General features: G+C 39.1%; 4 protein-coding genes across 5 annotated transcripts in view; 2 read left to right on the top strand and 2 right to left on the bottom strand.

Moving 5' to 3' along the window:
- Positions 1-21578, top strand: part of LOC134792217 (large ribosomal subunit protein eL24) — a 213061-nt gene that overhangs the window by 189818 nt on the left and 1665 nt on the right. Inside the window, exons 1-3 of one of the 2 annotated variants that reach the window (XM_063763470.1) lie at positions 20832-20876; positions 21002-21077; positions 21370-21455. In XM_063763470.1, coding sequence (XP_063619540.1) covers positions 20872-20876; positions 21002-21077; positions 21370-21455 — 167 coding nt within the window. In that variant the 5' untranslated portion in view covers positions 20832-20871. Of the gene's footprint in view, positions 1-20831; positions 20877-21001; positions 21078-21369; positions 21456-21578 lie in introns of those variants that run through there. The other variant, XM_063763469.1, reaches the window with a different exon arrangement.
- Positions 490-15897, bottom strand: LOC134792210 (importin subunit alpha-7). The gene is made up of 11 exons (XM_063763457.1): positions 15703-15897; positions 14175-14348; positions 13614-13826; positions 9282-9505; positions 8386-8495; positions 7795-7948; positions 6804-7008; positions 3594-3721; positions 3120-3286; positions 2657-2886; positions 490-864 (listed from the first exon to the last, which is right to left on the bottom strand). The coding sequence occupies exons 2-10, from the start codon at positions 14346-14348 to the stop codon at positions 2699-2701; spliced, it is 1563 nt and encodes a 520-aa protein (XP_063619527.1). The 5' UTR covers positions 15703-15897; the 3' UTR covers positions 490-864; positions 2657-2698.
- Positions 16396-17403, top strand: LOC134792193 (UPF0389 protein CG9231). The gene is made up of 2 exons (XM_063763435.1): positions 16396-16675; positions 16909-17403. Exons 1-2 carry the CDS (start codon positions 16473-16475, stop codon positions 17117-17119), a joined length of 414 nt encoding a protein of 137 aa, XP_063619505.1. The 5' UTR covers positions 16396-16472; the 3' UTR covers positions 17120-17403.
- Positions 17233-18994, bottom strand: LOC134792194 (protein MIX23). Its single transcript, XM_063763436.1, has 3 exons — positions 18836-18994; positions 18294-18566; positions 17233-17410 (listed from the first exon to the last, which is right to left on the bottom strand). The coding sequence occupies exons 1-3, from the start codon at positions 18863-18865 to the stop codon at positions 17303-17305; spliced, it is 411 nt and encodes a 136-aa protein (XP_063619506.1). The 5' UTR covers positions 18866-18994; the 3' UTR covers positions 17233-17302.

Here is a 21578-nt window from a genome sequence, read left to right as displayed (position 1 = left end):
ACGTAAAACTTTACCACGGGCGGTATATGTAAAAGCCCCAGATCGCATATTTATGGCCCTCACCTTCGGCCTGCGATCTGGAGCATTTACGAATTTACCTCCCTAGGCATACCTAGGGCGGTAAATTACATATAATGTACTATTATCTACACACATATCATAAACCCCCTATTATGCGTTCAAAAACCGCAAAATACGGCCAGGATATAAACTGTTTTGTTACAAGAAACTTCTTATCTGTCAAAATGTTTCTATTGCGTAATAATAGAGTCAATATCGATTTCACAATGACATTCTAACATCTCTGAAAAACAATGGAATTTGATGTGACCTAATTTCTAGTATCAGTAGATATGACGTTTTATTGTGTGATCAAATGACGCAATGGCGGTCGTAACATGCGGCTCCTGAATACATCATAAAAAGCTTATAATATATACGATAAGTAGGTCTAAAACCCTATAGAAAAGGAATAAATAAAAAGGACCATGAGATGTTACCAATTTTGTTATAATACATACATAGTCAATTAAAACATTACTTTCCACATAACAATATACAGGTATGTATATTTAATATTAACAAATATTAGCCACTATTGTTGCCAACAAAATATATTCATTTTTCTAAAAAATATATGATCTAGATATGCCGTTATCTACACAGCAAATAATAAAGAAGCGTTTTTATTGTTAACAATTATGATACATATAAATTAATAAAATCACATGTAGTACCTACATTGGTGCAAATATAATTTCACTCTGGTGTTTGATTTGGTCAGCAAACCACAATTTCATAGATATTCCCTTGTTTCGCATCATACTTCATTAATATGTTATCACTAGATTTATTTTGATACATCTGCAATAGAAATAAGCAGATTAATAAAAACAATATGATGACTAGTCCAATAACATTTTCGAGCATCCAGACCGAGAATATTACATGTAACATTTTTAAATAAATGTGCCCATTCATACGTAATTAACATATGTATTTGTTACAACAATTTTTTATGCATTCAAACGAACATTATCTACATTTTTAAATAAAAGCTTCATTTGTTATGCTATATTTCACTATTAACACTTTCGCAACCAGGCAAAATTTCAAACAATACCCCAGAAACCGACAGTACTCGCTAGTCGGGCAACGACGTGCAACTCAATGCCGCACGCCGCGAACCCGCTAGTCGGGCAAGCGGCGGACGCTCAGGGCTGTGCCAAGTAACTTTCGTATAAGTACGTGGCTAAAATTAAATCTGCTGTCTCATCTGTTTAGGCTCCCCGTTTTGTTCTTCTCCTAATTCTAACTCCTATTGATACATACCCGTGTATGCAATTTCACGTAACCAACTAATAAGAATTTTTATTTTGTAATCGCATTAGGTAAAGTAAATAAAAATACAAAGTGAAGTAATAAAATATAATAATCAACTGTACCAACTTTTCGACCACATAATAATCAGAAGACTTACAATTTTTTCTGTTAGTGGCAGTGGCAGCCCTGAGGTAGTGAAGATGCAATGCTTGCCCGCCTGTCGGGCACTTCGGCGTCGCGTGTAGGTTTATAGCTCTTGCCCGACTAGCGGGTATGCCGGCATCTGAGTAAAGTTTACGAGTGCCCGAGAGTCGGGTACGCGGTGTCGAATGTGTTAATTTTAGCGCAGCAAATTGGATGACTGACGTATTCTCGTCAATAATAGCTAAGAAAAGAGAAAAAAATAAGAAAGCAGAACAGGAGAGCAGACTTTGAAGATATTAGAAAATGCTTTGATAGTTTAATAACAATGCAACAGTTTTTATATAGATTGACTTCTTGATTTTTTGTATTACATAAAATGCTGTTGATCTCGTGAAGTAACTATAGTTTTTACAGATTTAAAAGTAAATCCTAAATAAAAATCAGGTCGTGAGCACGCTGAAGCAACAACGATTGAGACGGCACATATTATTCCGTTGATCGCAACAGTTGGTAATAGCCGACAATGGTTGCAGTATATACAAACCAATAAACCACCAGCCGGCCAGAACTGGTGCTCACATACTAGTCAACCCACTAGGCGGGTTGTTCTAAAGGTAGCCATAGATAACAACAGGTTACGCCAAAGAGCTCACCTAGCGGGCGCACATCGCCACGGCTAGTAGGATTGACACCAGCAAAGAAGTTTTAAGTAGTATATAGAAATGCATCAAATGGTACCGGCCGCCTATAGATGTTGCATGGTTAAATGTGTTAACTGACAATTCGTCTACCTTGTTGCAAACACAAGGGTCACCGATGGCTATACTCTGTATCTTCAGGTATTTGAATAAAAGTAAACAAAATCTACCCTCAAATGGCTCCTTAAGCCAGTTGAGGGTAGATGAAAACATTACATGATCAAAAAATGTAGGTTATAGTCAGGCCCTTCAGTGACAGATCCAGGCGGTTTTGTATTTGGTTGGTTAACCAATAAATGTCAGAACTACCCCAAAATGTACAAATTGTTTGTTTACTTTTATTTAAATACCTAAAGATACAGACTAATTAAAAATATTGCCAATTTAGTGTAATCAAAATATTCCTGACTAATAGTCTGAAAAATACTGAAACTGAAAAATAGTCCTTTGAGGACTAGATATCTCTGTTTCATATAAAAAGGAATACTAACTGCACAATAAGCGTGTATAGCGGTAGCAGTGTCGGGGTCCGGTTAGAAGTTGAACCCGCCCGTGGGCAGGCCGTCCGCGTTGAACTGGTACGAGTCGGTGGTGGACGACACGGCCGGCGCCAGCCGACCGTCTTCTTCCTCCGACCCGAAATAGTTTTCGATAATCTCGAACGACTTCTTGTAGATCTCGAGGTTTTCGTGCGATTGTAGGAATTCGATTTTGTCGAGGCCTGGAAAAGAGAGCGTCACTTTTGTACGTGCAATAATGTTAGAAACTTCAGTTTTAGATTTTATAGAAACCCTGTAAAAGAAAGGGTTGGATAATTTACAAAGATTATTTTTTTTACATAAAAACTATGCACTGCATAAAATGTGTCGTTACAATTTAATGTATGGTCCTTTGAACCGGAAATTTCAACATTATATTAGTGATGTTATCATTGTAAAAATAGGTATTTCTTACCAAAGCATTCTTCAATTAGCACCGCATAAGGATTGTCTTGGTGGTCAGACTGCTGGCCAGCCTTCAGTATATTGTCGATTCCGTTGAGTGCTACTTGCACTGTCTTCGGGTCCGCTAATGTTAATAAATCACATAGTGGTGGTATGCAACCTTGTTCAACTAAGTATCTGAAAGTAATTCTTTGAATAAGTATATATTTTTTTCTTTACTTATAATAAACTATGCGCATCTCCTCCTTATAACAACAAAGTTTTAGTATTGTAGGTAGATTTATAAGATAAGGCGCGGGATTTGTACTGAACTGTCATCATTTTCATATAAAATCTGCGTCAGCTTTCGTGAATCACCTGTAGTAGTAAGTTTCGGGACAAAAAAGTTGTTGCCCTTCTCCCAGACCAGACTAAATTAAAAGGTAAGAAAAAATAACAGATAGAAACAATAATATATAGTATAGATTAAATCCTGGTGTTGTACCTTATCTGTGCGTGACTACCGCCGCTGGTGGCGTTCGTTATCGCCCACGCCGCTTCTTTCCTAGTTTTGAACTCGGCTTGCCTTAAAATTTCTATTAGTGTTGGGAAGATGTTTGCGTCTATAACAGCCTGAAATAAAAAAAAATCTATTACAATTGAGTTTAGGTAGGTACAGTTTATTTGATTTTACGTTAACTTATTAGCGACGTTGATAAAATACATAATAGTAGTAGTGAAGTTAGTAGCTACAGTTGTGTGATATTTCCAATTACGATTACAATTCTAGAAAATTGTAAAATAATTGTAAATATATAATCTAATACCTTTAAACGAGCAATTCTTGTTTATTTATTTATTTATATATGTATGTATATATATTTCGGGGATCTCGGAAACGGCTAACGATTTCGATGAAATTTGCTATATGGGGGTTTTCGGGGGTGATAAATCGATATCTCTGGGAAAACGCGCACTTTTGAGTTTTTATATGTTTTCCGAGCAAAGCTCGGTCTCCCACATATTTATGTACTAACAGCAATATTTCTGACGATAGATTTTATTGCGTTGCGAAAAGGATTAGAATAGTACTAGACAAAAATATGCTTTAGGTTAGTGTATTTGACCCACAGAACACCGCCTCTAGAAACCTAATATTGGCCATTTTTGTTCCCGACGCAAATCACCAAACTGTGAGGTGCGGGAGGGGTGCTCACGGCGTTGCGATTGGTCGTTTCAAACATGGCGCGCTGACACGTGTAAGCGTAGGGATGGGACATGTTCATTACAGGTAGTGGGTACTGCTACCAGTGATACCGAAATTTATTGTGGTAAAATTGTTACCAATTTAGAATACTTAGAGTAAACTTACTTAATAAATAATTATATTGATTAATTTAATATTTCATTAAGTAATTTAACAATGTACCTGAAATTTTTACTTAACATATTAGGGCATTTCTGTTTAAAGTACCCAGAACATGAATTTTAAAGTTTAGGATTTTTATATTATTTCCACTCAGAATCGCAATCTCTTTCGATACGAGAAAAAAGTGTCGCCAAAATCTCATACAATTATTTTCTTTTGTCCGTTTTATTAAGGTCATAGAAGGTTGTATTGAAAACATATTCAAATGGACCAATAATATATGCCTATTACAAATCAACTCCGAGTTCTCTCGCACTTCTTTGAAGTTCATCATTTAGGTCCATTTCGTGACATGAGACCTAACTGCTCACCTAGAGGATTCTAAAAAACCCATACAACATATGTCTAAGACATACCAACACCGAGATCCCTCGCACTTCTTTGGAGTTCATCATCAGGTCCATCTCGTGACATGAGACCTAACTGCTCACCTAGAGGATTCTAAAAAAACCCATACAACATATGTCTATCACAAACCAACACCGAGTTCCCTCGCACTTCTTTGAAGTTCATCATCAGGTCCATCTCGTGACATGCGGCCTAACTGCTCACCTAGAGGATTCTAAAAAACCCATACAACATATGTCTATCACAAACCAACACCGAGTTCCCTCGCACTTCTTTGGAGTTCATCATCAGGTCCATCTCGTGACATGAGACCTAACTGCTCACCTAGAGGATTCTAAAAAACCCATACAACATATGTCTATCACAAACCAACACCGAGTTCCCTCGCACTTCTTTGGAGTTCATCATCAGGTCCATCTCGTGACATGAGACCTAACTGCTCACCTAGAGGATTCTAAAAAACCCATACAACATATGTCTATCACAAACCAACACCGAGTGCCCTCGCACTTCTTTGAAGTTCATCATCAGGTCCATCTCGTGACATGCGGCCTAACTGCTCCGCTGGCCTAGAGAATTCTAAAAAATTTACACAACATATTACCTATATATTATGTCTAAAATGGTACAATACGGTATGACGAAGCACGAAGTTTCCGTAACTGAAAAACCATCATCGTCACATCACTAGTCGAAAGGGAAAGGGATAGCGCATTGCATTTTCAAGTTGACGAAAAGGGACGGACATACTTCGCCTCTGCTTACGACCAGTATAAAATGAACCCCGCGGACAAGAAACATTATTCAATGAAATAATGAATTTGACTTTCCTGTGGGATGTTATTCCATCTGTTTCGTAAGTAGATGTCTTAGATGACTTGCCACACCATTTTACGCTGCAATATCCCATGATTTCCCAATGAATTCAATAGTTTACGATTTATTTTCTTAGACTCGTGCACACTGCTAACAGGTCGTAACCTTGGGCGCAACTGATCGGAGCGGCGCGCGAACAATCTTATATTTGACCTATACACCATACGGGCGGTGGCCGCGAGTCGTCCTATAAGCTCGGTCTATAGGTGTTGGTCTGTGATTTGACCTACGGGTCGCAACTCCCGGGGAGCTAGCAGGGCCTGTACGGTTACCATCAGTTTGTCACTGACATAAACGCCGTCGAGAACGTAATTTACTTTCTATACATCTCGCTCGCACTCGCATATTAGTGCAAACGGGATGTATAGAAAGTAAATTACGTTCTCGACGGCGTTTACGTCAGTGACAAACTGATGGTAACCGTACTGGAACAGCTGAGTGTGTCACGAATATTTTCACAACACCAGCTCGGAAAGGCTTACTTTGCACTTCAAAAACTGATAGCAAAGTTGCATTTTATTCAGATGTGAGGCAAAGTAATCAAATGCAAATTTTGAGTTGATTTCTTATATTGCTGGTAGAATTGACTTTTAATTGATGATTTTGGATGATAAATATTTAATAACATACATTTGGATTTGATTTTGTTTGATATTTTACATTTAATATTTGCTTCGGGTTGGTGTGGTGAAAAATTTTGTGTTTCGTCGGGGGCAAATTTTGTTTAACCCTCGTGCTTTGAAATCCTCGCAACGCTCAAGATTCCATTTTTGGAATCTTTCGCTTGCTCGGGTATCAATATTAGCACGAGCGGTTAAACAACAACTTTGCCCCCTTGTAAAACAAATAACCATTTCTTTATTTCAAGGGGACCAGTCATGAAAAAAAGTTTGAAACACTGCTTTTTGCGATATCTTTCAATCAAGTTGGCGAGTGGTTAAACAACAACTTTGCCCACTTGTAAAACAAATAACTATTTCTTTATTTCAAGGGGACCGGTCATGAAAAAAAGTTTGAAACACTGCTTTTTGCGATATCTTTCAATCAAGTTGGATAACACACCTGTATTTGTGCCGCGTTGCCCGCGGTGATGTTAGACAGGGTCCAGCAGGCCTCCTTGCGCAGCGCCTCGGCCCCGGACCGGAGCAGCGCGTGCAGAGAGCCGAGAGGGTTGCAGTTCAGAACTGTTTGCGTTTGGGAGTCGTCACCGGTCACTATGTTGCCAACTGCGCGGAGGGCCGCCGAGACCACTGTTGATTTGTTGTGCCTGTAATTTTAATTTTTGTAATCATTTGGTATAGGTAATTTCGGAAATCGGATAATACGGAAAATTATTTAAAATTCACTCATGTTCCATTGTAATAGGAGTTCCTTTTCGGAATCCGACACTTCTTTAGTATTTTTTTAGTAGTTTAAGAGAACAGACACACGTACACTTGTTTTGTTCTTTACCCTTGATGTGATGCTCGTAACCGGTATGAGTACGATGTGAAAATCACAAAGAAACATGCACACAATTGACACACTATTGTTTTGCTTCATATTATGCAATCGGTACTTAAGATAATCTCGGCATTCAATAGTAATTGCATTAAAGTGCAAACGGTATCTTAACGGAAGTTAAGAGGTTATCGAAAACTAGTTTTCCATGACTCGACGACTTTTATAAGCTACATCCTACACGACAAGGTGCGTCTCAGATTGAATTTTGTTAGCTTCTGTATGTATCCTAAATAGTTTTTATTAAATTAATTTCAATGTCAAAAAGAAGACTCCTTCAGTACGTCACGTTTAGATTGACCGAGTATTTGCCAAGCGAGCACACGGCAGCCTGTTTAGTTATACGCCGGAGTCTATTACCTGAATCTTATCGTTGGGTCCTTCGGCGTGGTACGAGAGCGACCAGCACGCGTCGCTCTGGACGTCCGCGTCCGTGTGACACTTTTACACTAATTTATTTAGCCGTCGTATGCCGGAGCGCGGATCCGCGTACGAGGAAAATATTAGAAAAAAATAATCACGGCACACGAGAGGTTAAGTATTAATCACTCACTGGAGTAACTCGACAAGTCGCCGACACACGCCGGCGTCTATGACGGCCTGTATCTTCTCGTTGGGCCCGTCGGAGAGGTACGAGAGCGCCCAGCACGCGTCGCTCAAAACGTCCGCGTCTGTGTGGTGAAGCAACCGCGCTAGCACTGGAATACCTGCCATGAAACAACCAATATGTTTATTGCATTCACAGTTTCTTTCCCAAACATCTTCCTCTTTCAAAGTCGGCTACAAATTACGTAAATCACTGCGCGTCATTAAAAAAAAATCTCCGGGAGTGCCGGCAGAAGTGAAAACTTAATGACAGTCTTACGTCTTACGGTCACGTGACACGAGTTTAAAAAATTTTCCCCATCACAAAATGTGCACAGCGCCGCTAAAGAAGTTTTCACTTCAAAAATCGATTGAAAGTTGACACTAAAATCAGCTCAGTAGTTTTAACTCGACTTTGGAACAGACAACAAACATTAGATACATAAGGAAGGACTGCTAAAAAATGGAACATTTGCACACACCAACCAAACCACCAATCAAATGTCAGGCAAAGGAATATCTTACGGCAGAATAATTTAATTTAATTTTAGAAACACACCTGGTGCAACAGCTTCGAAGTTAGTCGGGGGATTCTTGCCTCTACAGAGGTTTGACAGTGTCCAAACAGCATTTCTAGTCATTGATAGTCTCGTATATTTATTCAAAATTCTGAAACAAGAATATATTATGCGTTGATATGTTGTATCTACACCGTGTTTTTTTTGATTTCCGTTAATTTCAAGGGTGCATTCCTGAGCTTAAATCAAGTAACTTTCTCAAAGACACCGATGTTCTAATTAAGTCCATTTCGGAGATAATCCATTATTTATTTTTTTCCTATAAGGCCTCTACAAGCGTGTAGGTACACTTGCCTTAGGGCCGGCTTACATATTGATTAGTGTTTAGAATGAGTTCATACATTTGCTACTAAACTTAAGTACAATCTCGGTCGATTGATGTACGAAATGACATTGATATGTCACAGATTTCAATTGTTTGGTTGAGTTAAATGTAATGCCCGTGTTACAACAACGCTATATGCTACATTTAATTACTTTTTAAACAAAAAAAATAACAAAAAAGAAAACAAAAAAAAATTTTTTTTTTGAAAATTAACTATGCCATTTAGTTCTTATAAACGTACTTAACTATACCCCGAAGTTAACGGAATTCAATAAAAACACGGTGTATAAAGAGATGCTTTTTCACTCATTTGGTTTTATCAAATTTCGCGCCGCTGGACGAGTTAAAAGGGGCTGACCATGACCGTTCGAGCTCGTATGGGATAACACCTGTGGCCATTAAGGCTTTATAAGGCAGAGGGGATGTATTTTTGACAGTGATTTGTTCCAAACTCATAGGGTTCAATTTTGCGTAATTTTTGACACCCTCATACCAGTTCTTTTTCAGTTGACCTTAACATGTTCGTGAGATGTGAATGCAAAGTGAACTGACTCAACGAGCGGCGGCAGCACGCCGGCCGCCAGCACGGTGTCGCGGCAGCGCGGCGAGTCGCCGGCCACGTTGCCGAGCGCCCACACGGCCTGCTCGCGCACGTCGTCGCTGGCGCCCGACCCCACCAGCCCCACCAGCACGCCCACCGCGCCGCTCTCCACCACGATGCGCGTCTGCTCCGCGGACCCCGATGCGATGTTCGTCAGCGCCCATGCCGCTTCAAACTGCACAAATGGATGTTACTTATACTCTGTCACAGAATAAATAATAGTACTAGGTACAGAAGACTCACTCTCTAACAAAACGCGTCTGTTACGATCAGGACAGATATGGCCGCTAGGTGGCGACAGCGCCACGCGCGGCTTATGGCTATAGCCACCAAAATTGATATGGAACGGATGTACTTTTAGCTGCCTGTTGCAAAGCGACGAAATCGCAGAGTGAGCCACGCCTGACTCTGTATCTTTAGGTATTTAAATAAAAGTAAACAAACAATTTGTACATTTTCGGGTAGTTATAACATTTATTGGTTAACCGACCAAATACAAAACCACCTGGATCTGTCACTGAACGACCTGACATTAACCTACATTATTTGATCATGTAATGGTTTCAACTACCCTCAACTGGTTTAAGGAGCCATTCGAAATGATATTAAGAATTCTGTGCCACAATCAACTGTCGTTGAAGCAGATAATAGATACTTGCGTCGGATTTCTTGTTATTTCGTTTTTGTTACCTCATTGGACAGAATAATAACTCAGTATAGAGGCCATATTAAAATTACTTATCCAACTTAAAATGTCTCTAACTTGTTGCCAATGAACCAATTATTACCGCTGTTCCTAGTAGACATTGTGCCCTGTACGTGTACACACAGCAACACTCCTGACTATACATCAGTGGACCTTATTACAAAAGGCGTAAGGTCCACCGATGTACAGTTAACAGTGTGGGCGACTGTACCTACCTGTACCTGTACTAGGTCACTTATTTGCAAACCTCCTTTAACATTAAAATTCAAATCACTCGAAATTAACTTATCTATTAAGTCATCATCATCTCAGCCATAAGACGTCCACTGCTGAACATAGGCCTCCCCCTTGGACCTCCATACGTGCCGGTTGGAAGCGACCCGCATCCAGCGTCTTCCGGCGACCTTAACAAGATCGTCTGTCCATCTTGTGGGTGGACGTCCTACGCTGCGCTTGCTAGTCCGTGGTCTCCACTCGAGCACTTTTCGACCCCATCGGCCATCTTCTCTGCGTGCAATGTGGCCTGCCCATTGCCACTTCAGCTTGCTAATCCGGTGGGCTATGTCGGTGACTTTAGTTCGTCTACGGATCTCCTCATTTCTGATTCGATCACGTAGAGAAACTCCGAGCATAGCCCTCTCCATAGCTCGTTGAGCGACTTTGAGTTTTGAGATGAGGCCGATAGTGAAAGACCACATTTCGGAGCCGTAAGTCATCACTGGTAACACACATTGATTAAAGACTTTCGTCTTGAGGCACTGAGGTATGTCGGACGAAAAGACATTACGTAGTTTCCCGAACGCTGCCCAACCGAGTTGGATTCGGCGGTTGACCTCTTTCTCGAAGTTGGACCTACCTAATTGGACTACTTGTCCTAGGTAGATGTACGAGTCAACAACTTCGAGTACCGAGTTCCCAACAGAGACTGGGATGGGCACAACATTGGCATTTGACATAAGTTTCGTCTTGTCCATGTTCATTTTCAAGCCCACCCGTTGTGAAACTCTGTTGAGGTCATCGAGCATCATGCTGAGTTCCTCCATCGACTTTGCCATGACTACGATATCGTCGGCAAACCGAAGGTGAGTGATGTATTCGCCGTTGATGTTGATGCCAAGTCCTTCCCATTCCAGGAGCTTGAAGGCGTCTTCCATTACGGCAGCAAACAGTTTCGGAGAGATCGTCTCCCTGCCTTACGCCTCTTCGCAATGGAATCGCCCTCGTGCTCTGCTCCTGTACTCGGACCGACATGGTGGCGTTACTATACAAACACTTCAACACTTCGATGTACCGATAGTCAATATGGCATCGCTGCAGAGACTCAAGCACCGCCCATGTTTCCACCGAATCGAAGGCTTTCTCATAGTCCACAAACGCTAAGCATAATGGCAAGTTATACTCTTCGGTCTTCTGTATAACTTGCCGCAGCGTATGGATGTGGTCTATGGTACTATAGCCTTTTCGGAAACCGGCTTGTTCGGGAGGCTGAAAGTCATCAAGTCTGTGTTCGAGACGGTTCGTGATGACCCTTGAAAACAGCTTATAGACATGGCTCAGAAGCGTGATGGGTCTGTAGTTCTTCAATAAGTTGTTATCACCTTTTTTGAAGAACAGCACCACCTCGCCTCTATTCCATGTTTCAGGCGTTATGCCCTCGGACAAGACGGAATTAAAGAGCTTCTGGAGGACTTTAAGTACCGGTGTTCCACCCGGTCTCAGAAGCTCTGAAGTGATTCCGTCTTTGCCCGGCGCCTTGTTGTTCTTAAGCTGCTTCAGGGCCATCCTAATCTCGTACAGACTGATGTCCGGGATATTATTATTATTATATGTAAATGCACAGGCAGCTTAAAGCTGATACGTGCACATCAATGTCCACTTGTGTTTTGTAGTCTACGAAAGTGTTCATCGAGTTTGTTTTTAAAAGAGTTTATCGAAGGTGCACTGATCACTGACTCGGGTATCTTCGGTATAATGTCGGGACAGCTTGGCTCTTGGATCTCCTACCAAGCTGTCAACGGGCTTTGCGATCGAAGTGTATAACTGTCCATAGAACCTCTCGATCTCACCTAAAACCTCCGCTTTGCTCGACGCTATGCTGCCATCTTCCCGTTTCAGCTTTGTCAGCTGGCTTTGCCCAATAGACTTGTCCTTTGTGAACACTTTGGAGCCTTGGTTTCGCTCAATAGTCTCTTTAATACGGTTAGTATTAAAGAGACGCAGATCATGTCGCAAGGACTTAGATATACGTCTATTGAGCTGCCTATATGACTCCGCGTCATCGGGAGACTGCAACTGTAGCGAGCGTCGTTCAGCCATGAGGTTTAAGGTTTGCTCGGTCAATTTCTGAGGTCTATCTTTACGGCGGGGTCTAAAAAACTTAGACCCTACTGTGTGGACAGTTTCCACTAGCCCGTCGTTGATTTCGTCCACTGAAGCCAAGTTCTCTAGGCAAGCAAAGCGGTTAGAGAGCTCGAGTTGAAAGCTTTCGGGGTTTTGAACATGGGCTCGAGTAGGTCGGAGCGTAGACTTCATCAGGCTGGACCTTTCAAGTTTAATATTGATATTCAGTGTGCCTCTTACGATTCGGTGATCACTACCGGTCTTTACCCTGTTGATCACAGAGACATCACTGAATATCCGTTTCTTGTCGGTCATGATGAAGTCTATCTCGTTTCTCGTGGAACCGTCAGGACTCATCCAGGTCCATTTCCTGTGCGGCGGCTTCTGGAAGAAAGAGTTCATCATGAAGAGTTCCTCTCTCTCCAGAAAGTCGGCCAGCCTCTGACCCCTAGGGTTCCGTTGCCCATACCCAAATTGCCCCACTCTCAACTCATCCCCGCTTCTCTTGCCCAACTTTGCGTTGAAGTCCCCCATAACAACAGTAAAGTAGGTTTTAGAAGTATGTATGGCCCTACTTACGTCCTCATACATAGCTTCTACTTCATCATCGGAGTGTGACGAGGTCGGTGCGTATACCTGAATGACCTTCAGCGAATATCTTTTGGATATTCTGAGTATTAGGTATACCACCCTGCTCGACACACTGTCGATGGTTATTATGTTGTTTACGAGGGACTTGTGAACGAGAAACCCGACACCACCTTGGGACTGTTGGTCGCCCTCCCGGTGGTAGAGCAAGTTACCAGACTTCAGGGTTGTCGTGTCCTCCCCCTCTCTACGGACTTCGCATAACCCTACAATGTCCCAGTGTAACCTGCTCAGTTCCTCTTCCAGCTCGCAGATCTTTTCGTCAGTCCTCATAGTGCGTATGTTGTGTGTTACCAGGGCCAGTCGTCGTCGGGGCGGGTAGCCGGATCTTTGCCGGAGATTCTTAGCACCCCTGACCCCGCTAATGCCCTGACCGCTACCATAGCCAGAGCACCGGGGGTCGCCGGAACCTCGGGGCCGTGGTTTTATTGTGCTCATCATGATGGGGGGTGAATGCCTACTATCTATTAATATATAAATTATTATCTATTAATATATAAAAAAAATTAATATATAAAAATATATCTATTAAGTATATAATTCAAATAAAAAAAATTGTTGGAAAAACAAAGTATTAATTATTTCTTACCTGCAAAGTAGGGTTATCACTACAAGAGAGAAACTCCACAAATTTGGGAACAATGCCGGTCCGTATAACTTCATCTATAGGCGGGTTTGGCTCGCGACTCAGCAGTTTGCGGAACTTCTGCGTGGCCATCACTTGCTCCTGCGGGTTGTCGCTGTAGAGCGCCGCCACCATCGCGGGGGATATGTCGTCCGATGGGGAGATGTTGATGTCATCCTGAAAGATACTGCGTTCAAAATGTGCCTAGTTCATTGCTCTTATTGCCACAGCCACACATTTGCGGCGAAAAATAATATCAATATAAGGTTTATGAATTTCAAAATTGTTTTAAAATAATAACTGTCTTGCCCTGTCAAAACACGTAACATACAGCGTGCTCACAAGGAACTCGAAAGCTATTCATATTTTTTTTGGAAAACATATTATGATCTAATAAGCCGCTACGATTTCTCAAAAATGCTTGCAGCTGAAGCCTCTGCACCATAATTTACTTAATTAGAAATCTTGTGATCAATGTGGTCAGGTGCCACAGCAGTGGGCTGCATCGTTAGATTCTCGACAAACCTGTAAGGCAATATCAGGAGCATTTGCTGCTGGCAGGGTAACATTCCGTCGCTTGAACAGCTGCTGCTCCCTCTTCTGTTTCCTGAGCTGGACCCCCTCCTCCTCCCGCCGACGCCTCAGCTCATCAGCGCTGAGCCCTACGTTCTTGTAACGATGCTTGTGACCGCCAGACATCTAAACAAAAAAAAATTTTGGAACAATTTATTTTTCGGTTTTTGAAAATAGTACAATATAAAACACTGATTTAAACTTTCACGATTTAATTCAATATTACAATACACAATACACATTTATACAATATAAAGCTGTTCAAACAACTTTGTCAATAGAAAAAGGCGTGAAATTGAATTTTTCTTTGAGACAATAACCCACCGATAGATCAGTACAGTCAGTACATCAATTAATACTGCATTATTTCACTGATATGTAACAATTTATGATGTATTCCCATTTGTCTCCGCCCCACGTATAGTGTATACACTCACCTCCGTTAAGCGGGAACAAATAGGAATGATTTATATGAATTGCGTATTATATTGAAAATACAGGTATATATTCAAATTATAGCCATTTCTGTAGCAACTACGCCAAGTGGACGGAAACAGGCACTTGAGGCACTGGACGGTAAACTGCCAGAATGACCCTAGAGAACTGAGAATAATGGATTTCCATTTGTTCCTACCTGAAATTTATTTCAACAAGGAAACTAACTGTTATAAAATATTAATTCATTTTATAACAGTGGTTTTAAATTTGAAATGTTAGCAAACAGTCTAATTTTTTATTTAATAACAAAATCCATCAACAAATAGGTATACACAAAATCAGACAACCTTGAAAATCACGTTAATTATACAAATATAATTGGTCTTGGTAACCTTGAATGTAACTACAATAATTAATATTCCATATAGCTTTTAGTAAATGTACTTTAATATGGTATAAGATTACTACTAAAAAATAAGTTTTTTCTATTATTTATAAATGAACTTTCAATGTCTCCTTTATTGTTGTTCATTACAAAGTAGTCAATACAATCTATCCAATACAACAATTAATTATTTGAGTGAGAACTACTTTAGAAAAGAGGTAATAATTTATGATATAAATAAAAGATGAAAAGCTTCTAACAATATATTTTTTTTAACCAAAATGTGATTTACTACGGTAAGTAGTTGTAATTCAATTCAACAGATAAGGCAGACTACACTACAGACTGCATATATATGACACAACAGTCATAATTTTAGCAAAACATGTTATGATCTGATGACCGTATGAGCACATCCGTAATACAAGCGAAATAGAGTGGCCACCAATTCTAAACAATACGTTGAATCACTACATCAATTGGAAACTGAACATCTCACTAATTCTTAATCTAAACAAGCTTACAATCTACACCAGTGGAAGCACTGCAGCTCATTAAAATCAATCATTGCAGCAAGGACATACCGCCAAATAACACAATCATAATTTCGTGAATGCGTATCGAGAAAAGTAGTCGTAAGCTCGCAATCAAACTTACATCGATAGATGACGACGGACTGTTAATGAAGAAATTTTACTGCTGTAGTGAAATCAATCAGTGCACATGAAACCGATGAAACATTAACCACTGACAAATTTAACTACACCACATGAAATTCACTAACTTAAAGCCACCACATTCGTGATTTAATTCGATTGTGCATTACACTTTTTTGCAGACAGACGTCACAGTGCTTTGCTTTTTTCTTAGAGCTGCGTTCAACAAAACCAAAAATGAACTGCTACATTATATTAGTAGTTTTTGACAGCAGGATAGGCTGATACGTATAGTAGTTGCAAGAAAAAGATAGAATATACATTCTCTTGTGTTAACATGAGTTTATACCTTTATCGGGGAGCAAATTCACGTAAATTTAACGAGAGAAAATCGAAAAATATGCGATAGATGATTTGTTCTTGACGCTTGCTAGCCCAATGAATAGCAAAACAGCCGTAACAGACTACCGTACTCTCTCTTTCTCGCTCTCACATATGGATGCGGCGCACCAATGTCGCAGTGCGGTAGTCTGTTACTGCCTGTTAAGTGTTAGATTTGTCTAGATCGCACACGTCAAACTTTGACCAAACTGTACACGAAGTTGCATTTCGTATGTAACATACTTTATCAACTCGACTGTCAAGTGTCAAACTGTCAAATGATGAGCAAGAGGGAAGGAGGAAAACTTGAGAGGAAAACTATACTTTGTCCATCTTTGTCATTGTTTTTAATAATTCGTCGAGCAAAGTAGTACTGTGCACGTTTATAAAATGATTAAACATTTTTTTCCGAGAACAACTGCGTTATGTTTTGTGAGAAGGATGTGTACGCCAGCCACCCCGCCTCCGACACCGGCACCGAGCTCTTCTTCTGGTTCTATGTCGAAGAGATACCGACCAACAGATTTTCAGAAGTTTGTCCTTGTTTGGACCAAGAAGTATAAGAGCAAGGAGGAAATCCCGGCATTTGTCTCGTAAGTACATTGATTCGTCCAAGCTTAATGACCAGTTTCATTCTAAGAAATGATGATGTTATGCAATATTGTTTACAATTTGTAGTGTGATTAGTTGATTACTTATAGAAAAATCTGAAGGTCGACGGTATTGTGTTCTATCATGAGCGTAGACATTAACAACCTTGTATTAACTGAAACTGATAAGCTGCAACACCTAGTGTGCTACAATAATCTGCTTTGTATCATTTCAGAGCTGAAATTATTGAAAGGTCCCGCAGCGAAGCTCGCATAAAAATCGCAAATGTTCTCATGCTCCTGACTGCTCTCGCAAGTTTTGGCGCCATTTTGGCAGGAAAGGCAGCCGCAAAGAGAGGAGAATCTGTCCATCAAATGAACATGGACTTCCACAAACAATATAGAGCTGAGCATGCCGAAAAGGAAGCAGCTGCTGCTGCCAAGTAGAACATGACAAGAGTCATTGAGCCATACCAATTGTAGTCATAAATTGTGCTTGCAGGTTTTAATAAGTATTGTGTACTTTAGATATTAGATTAAGTATTGATTGTAATAAAACAACTTTTAACTTGAATCTATTTATAATATATACACTATAGGCTCAAAAACAATTATTTAAATTCTCAGTCTTCATAAGTTGTCGGGCTTGTAATAGCTTCTACACTTCTCTGTAAACAGCTTTGTTGTTTTTTCACGGATCACCTCTTCCACGCTCAATTCAGTTTGAAGAAGACGTAGCTGTGGAGAAACCAATAATATTTATAAGCATAATGTATAATTTTAAATTAAACAAAAGGAGGAGGTTTTTATAGTATCGCCCGCAGATGTATCCACTGTATGTATAATATATTTTAATAATAAATATACATATATTTTAACACCTGATGACCATTTGGAATCCCTTAGTTTCCTCTGTGGTTTTTTTATGCTTGATTAGTCCATGACCTTGGACAACCTAGAAGAAAGTTCTAAAAACTATTGATATGAACCTTATAGCATTGCAGCAAACAGCATTATTGGCAATGTGCAACTTAAATGAGAGTTGGCTGACTAATATAAACAAGCACTTGGGCATCTAAATATAAAATTCTTCACATGTCTGGCCAATGTTCTATACTATGTTTTTTATCTTCAGGAAAAATATTGAAATAACAAGAACCAACCAATTACTGCCAAGACATTTAATTAGCCAACAACATATCATCTGTAGGTCTATTGATCTACCTACTTCAGTATAATTCATGCATAATTCTGTTTTCGACTGCATGTGTCAGAATGAGACTTAAATAGGTTGCAGGTGTTTAGAAACAACCTACTGGTTTTTCGAGATTGCGGATTCAACTGTATCTATCTTATCATCTGTTGACACTTTGACACTCTTATCTAAATGAATGTTTCTATAATAAATGAAGACTCACATATTTTTTACAATTGGATCATAGAGTAAATAGAAGGAGCCTACATAAAAAAAACTAACAGTATAAACACTTGAATGATCATGATCAGAATAAATTTAAGTAAATATGGGTAGTTAATTTGCATTTAAAGGTCATACACTCATACAGTAACTTAAAAAATATCAGTGATAGTTTTTATCGTGATATTGAATAACTTTAATTACCTTCCGTTGTTCTGCCTTTAAAGTTTTCAATACATCATAATCATCAGGCCTCTCTTCCTTAGCAGCCCTTAATTTTTTTACCGTATCAGCCGTAGTCACTATGCAATTTTTAATGACGGCTTCCCGGTCGGTATGCCCCTTCTGAATCTGCGAGTACAAGTCTGCACATGCCGAAGTTGCATCTATTTTTTTTCTAAAGGACTCTGTGGGGATGGATGTATTGAGTGCATACACTATCTTGTCGTCTAAAACACGCATCTTCTTCAGGACATCCTAAAACAATAAAATTAACCAAGGTTTGATTCGATGATTTGCTTTGTTCTTAATACATTAGATACCTATTTTGTTCTTTCAAGTGTAACAGTAAAATAAAAAGTCGTACGCTTTTATTATTAGCATTAGTAACAAGCAATCATAAATGCCTAGAAGATTCTGATTAGTAAGTTTCACCTTTGTGGCAAAATATCAAAACAAATTATTGTTCAATAATGATAAGGATTCCTACCGGCCTGTTCTAAATTTAGAAACCATATTTACGTTACCTGAAACTCAGAAAAATCTGGACAAAACATTGCAACGCTTCAACTAATACAAATTTGTAAAGGATTGAGTACTTTTCAACTCACAATATTTATTTAAACTAATTAGATAACACAATTTTGATTCATTTTCGATTCGACTGCAATATTTTAGGTTAGAACGTTTTGAAACAAACTATCAATCCATGGCATAAGTTATGAATTAATTCTTTAATATGCAGTAAATGTAAATAATTCAGATTTTTTTTCCAGTAGTGTAAGCAATTGTTTTTGCCTTATTTGATCGCTTCGTTATCATATTGTTAATATAATATACTCGTTTTATTTATTTATTTTATACACCAGGAAAAGAAAACAGCGAATTGTAGAATTTGAACGACCTTCTGGTGCTGCTAGGTTAAAAAAACACCAAAGATTATCTAAAACCATAGAAGGTAGATTGGTCTAGAAGCGGTATACGCGTGCCTCCGTGAGGGACAAAACATACGCAAATGCGGCACTGTGATTGGTCGAATTAATTTGTTGCCCACCATTCTCCATACTAATAAAAAGGTGGGGAACAAACAAAAAGTGAGACTGTGACAAGGACAAGCAATAATACCGCCTTCTCTGCTACTCCTACTGAAAGTTCCATAAGTGCATCTCGTTCGGTCGTTTGGCCCCTCCCCCGTTTCATTTCTATATTATTGTACCTCTATGTCTAAAGTAGCTAACACACTATCGCACCGCACCAAGGTCATTGTGGGACGCACCCATAAGTAAGAGGGAGAAAGAGATATCGCGGTCTCCCTCTTACTTATGGGTGCGTCCCACAATGACCTTGGTGCGGTGCGATAGTGTGTTAGCTACTTAAAACAAACATATTTCTTGAACAGCTATCAGGTCTACCAACACGAGAAGTTTAAAAAAAGTGTTTAAACTTGGTCAAGCAGATCTTGTCAGTAGAAAAAGGCGGCAAATTTGAAAAATGTAGGCGCGAAGGGATATCGTCTCATAGAAAATTTGAATTTCGCGCCTTTTTCTACTGACAAGATTTGCTTGACCGTCTTTATTTATATATTTCGTGTTGATTAAACTGAACTCATTATTTTTTATAATTTTGTTAACCATTGATTGTGCATTGCTTCAAACCAAGGCCCCAACTCTGTCTGTTCTCTTTGACGGCGCAGCAACTAGTATCATTTCTCTCTCCTTGCTCTTTTAAAAATGCCGTTTGTCAAAAAAGGACAACCATACTGTTGACAAGATGGACTTCAAATCCAAGTGTCCCCTTTTTAGGTAGACCCACGTTGTGTATGTGTGCGTAAAAACGTACATGTGTGCTCTTTTAGGGATGTGAAAAGTCGATTTTAATCATGTTATATATCGATGAACGCTACACAGCGGAACGCAATAGCGATTAATTGAAGCTTCAATATCTTCGTTAAACATAAAAATAATTGCAATGCTAATGGATAATGAATATATTATAATATAATAAAATAATTCAATTAGTGCGGAACACCTATTTTTGTAGGTATTTATGTATTTTAATTAAATATCTGAACTTTCCCTTGGTTCCCTGCTGGGGCGTGACTATAAAATTGTGATCTGATAACCACAATAAAGAATAAAAGCGTTTTTGTTCATTTTAGGTATCGTTAAACCTTTGAAGTAAACTTAAAATTGCAAGAAATGTCGATAGTTTATCGATATGACTTTATCGACATGGCTACAGCAAGGTGGGCCTCATTGTTAATCGTACACTAAACAAAAGTGGTCCCACTGACAGCTCGCTTGGAAGGTATCTCTGTATATTAAATCTATGCTTCAAACACAGGGAGATTACTTGCGTCAAATACTATTATTAATTCAAAACTTGTATATACTATGTATATACTTTACTTAGCTTCCTCATGTTGTTGAACTTGGCGTTAATATGGATGACTGTGCTGTGGGATAACCTCTTTGCTATAAATCATTTGTTATTTTTCTGGTTCTGTGGTTTAGTTGTGACAACTCCGAATGTTTGACAGTTCTTTCGCGTTTGACAATCCAAAATGAAGTACGTTTTCGCAAATTCTGATTTATATCTTAATGTATTTGTGTAATCTTGAAACAATTTCTCATTCAATTTAACATATAATCAAAATCTCTGTGTCCTTCTTACTATGCTTGAATTATTTTCAGGATCGGTCTGTGCGCGTATAGTGGATACAAGATCTATCCCGGCCATGGGAAAACTATGGTCAAAGTGGATGGAAAGGTAAATATTTTATTACGTTTAAACCCTAATCTAAATTGTAGTTCAAAGACAAGGAATTTAATTTAATGTTCCTTCATCAAATTAATATGATAATCATGTTTACATCATTGGTCTTAATATAACCTCTGAGTAGGAACCAAGGTTTACATGAGTTTCAAATTATTCATGTAGAAATGCTTAATTCAAGAATAATTAGGATAGTTTTTGTCTCTCTACGTAAATGCCTAGGAGTATTTTCTATTATTGTCGTCTTTAATTCTCATTCATTCACTTTTTCGTGCTTGTTTTTCAGTCCTTCACATTCTTGAACTCAAAATGTGAGGCTGCCCACTTGATGAGGAGGAATCCTCGTAAAGTGACATGGACTGTGCTCTACAGGTAACTTTACAATATATATATATAAATTTTTTTTTACATTATTTTGTTATTTAGTTCTAACTTAATCTAGTGGAAATGTGAGTCTATGTCTATAATATTGATTTCCTTCTTACCTGCCACCCT

This window comes from Cydia splendana, chromosome 7 (assembly GCF_910591565.1).
Source record: "Cydia splendana chromosome 7, ilCydSple1.2, whole genome shotgun sequence".
Taxonomy (NCBI): domain Eukaryota; kingdom Metazoa; phylum Arthropoda; class Insecta; order Lepidoptera; family Tortricidae; genus Cydia; species Cydia splendana.
The sequence above is the reverse complement of the archived record's forward strand: the minus strand, read 5'-3'. Positions and strand labels throughout refer to the sequence as shown.

Coding starts and splice junctions, on each gene's coding strand:
- LOC134792193 (XM_063763435.1), top strand. CDS start 16,473: ATGATTAAACATTTTTTTCCGAGAACAACTGCGTTATGTTTTGTGAGA. Junction 16,676..16,908: donor GAAATCCCGGCATTTGTCTC/GTAAGTACATTG, acceptor GTATCATTTCAG/AGCTGAAATTATTGAAAGGT.
- LOC134792210 (XM_063763457.1), bottom strand. CDS start 14,348: ATGTCTGGCGGTCACAAGCATCGTTACAAGAACGTAGGGCTCAGCGCT. Junction 13,827..14,174: donor CTCCTGATATTGCCTTACAG/GTTTGTCGAGAA, acceptor AGTATCTTTCAG/GATGACATCAACATCTCCCC. Junction 7,009..7,794: donor CGACTTGTCGAGTTACTCCA/GTGAGTGATTAA, acceptor TTAAAATTACAG/GCACAACAAATCAACAGTGG.
- LOC134792194 (XM_063763436.1), bottom strand. CDS start 18,865: ATGTTTTGTCCAGATTTTTCTGAGTTTCAG. Junction 18,567..18,835: donor CAGATTTTTCTGAGTTTCAG/GTAACGTAAATA, acceptor TTATTGTTTTAG/GATGTCCTGAAGAAGATGCG. Junction 17,411..18,293: donor TAAAGGCAGAACAACGGAAG/GTAATTAAAGTT, acceptor GTTTCTCCACAG/CTACGTCTTCTTCAAACTGA.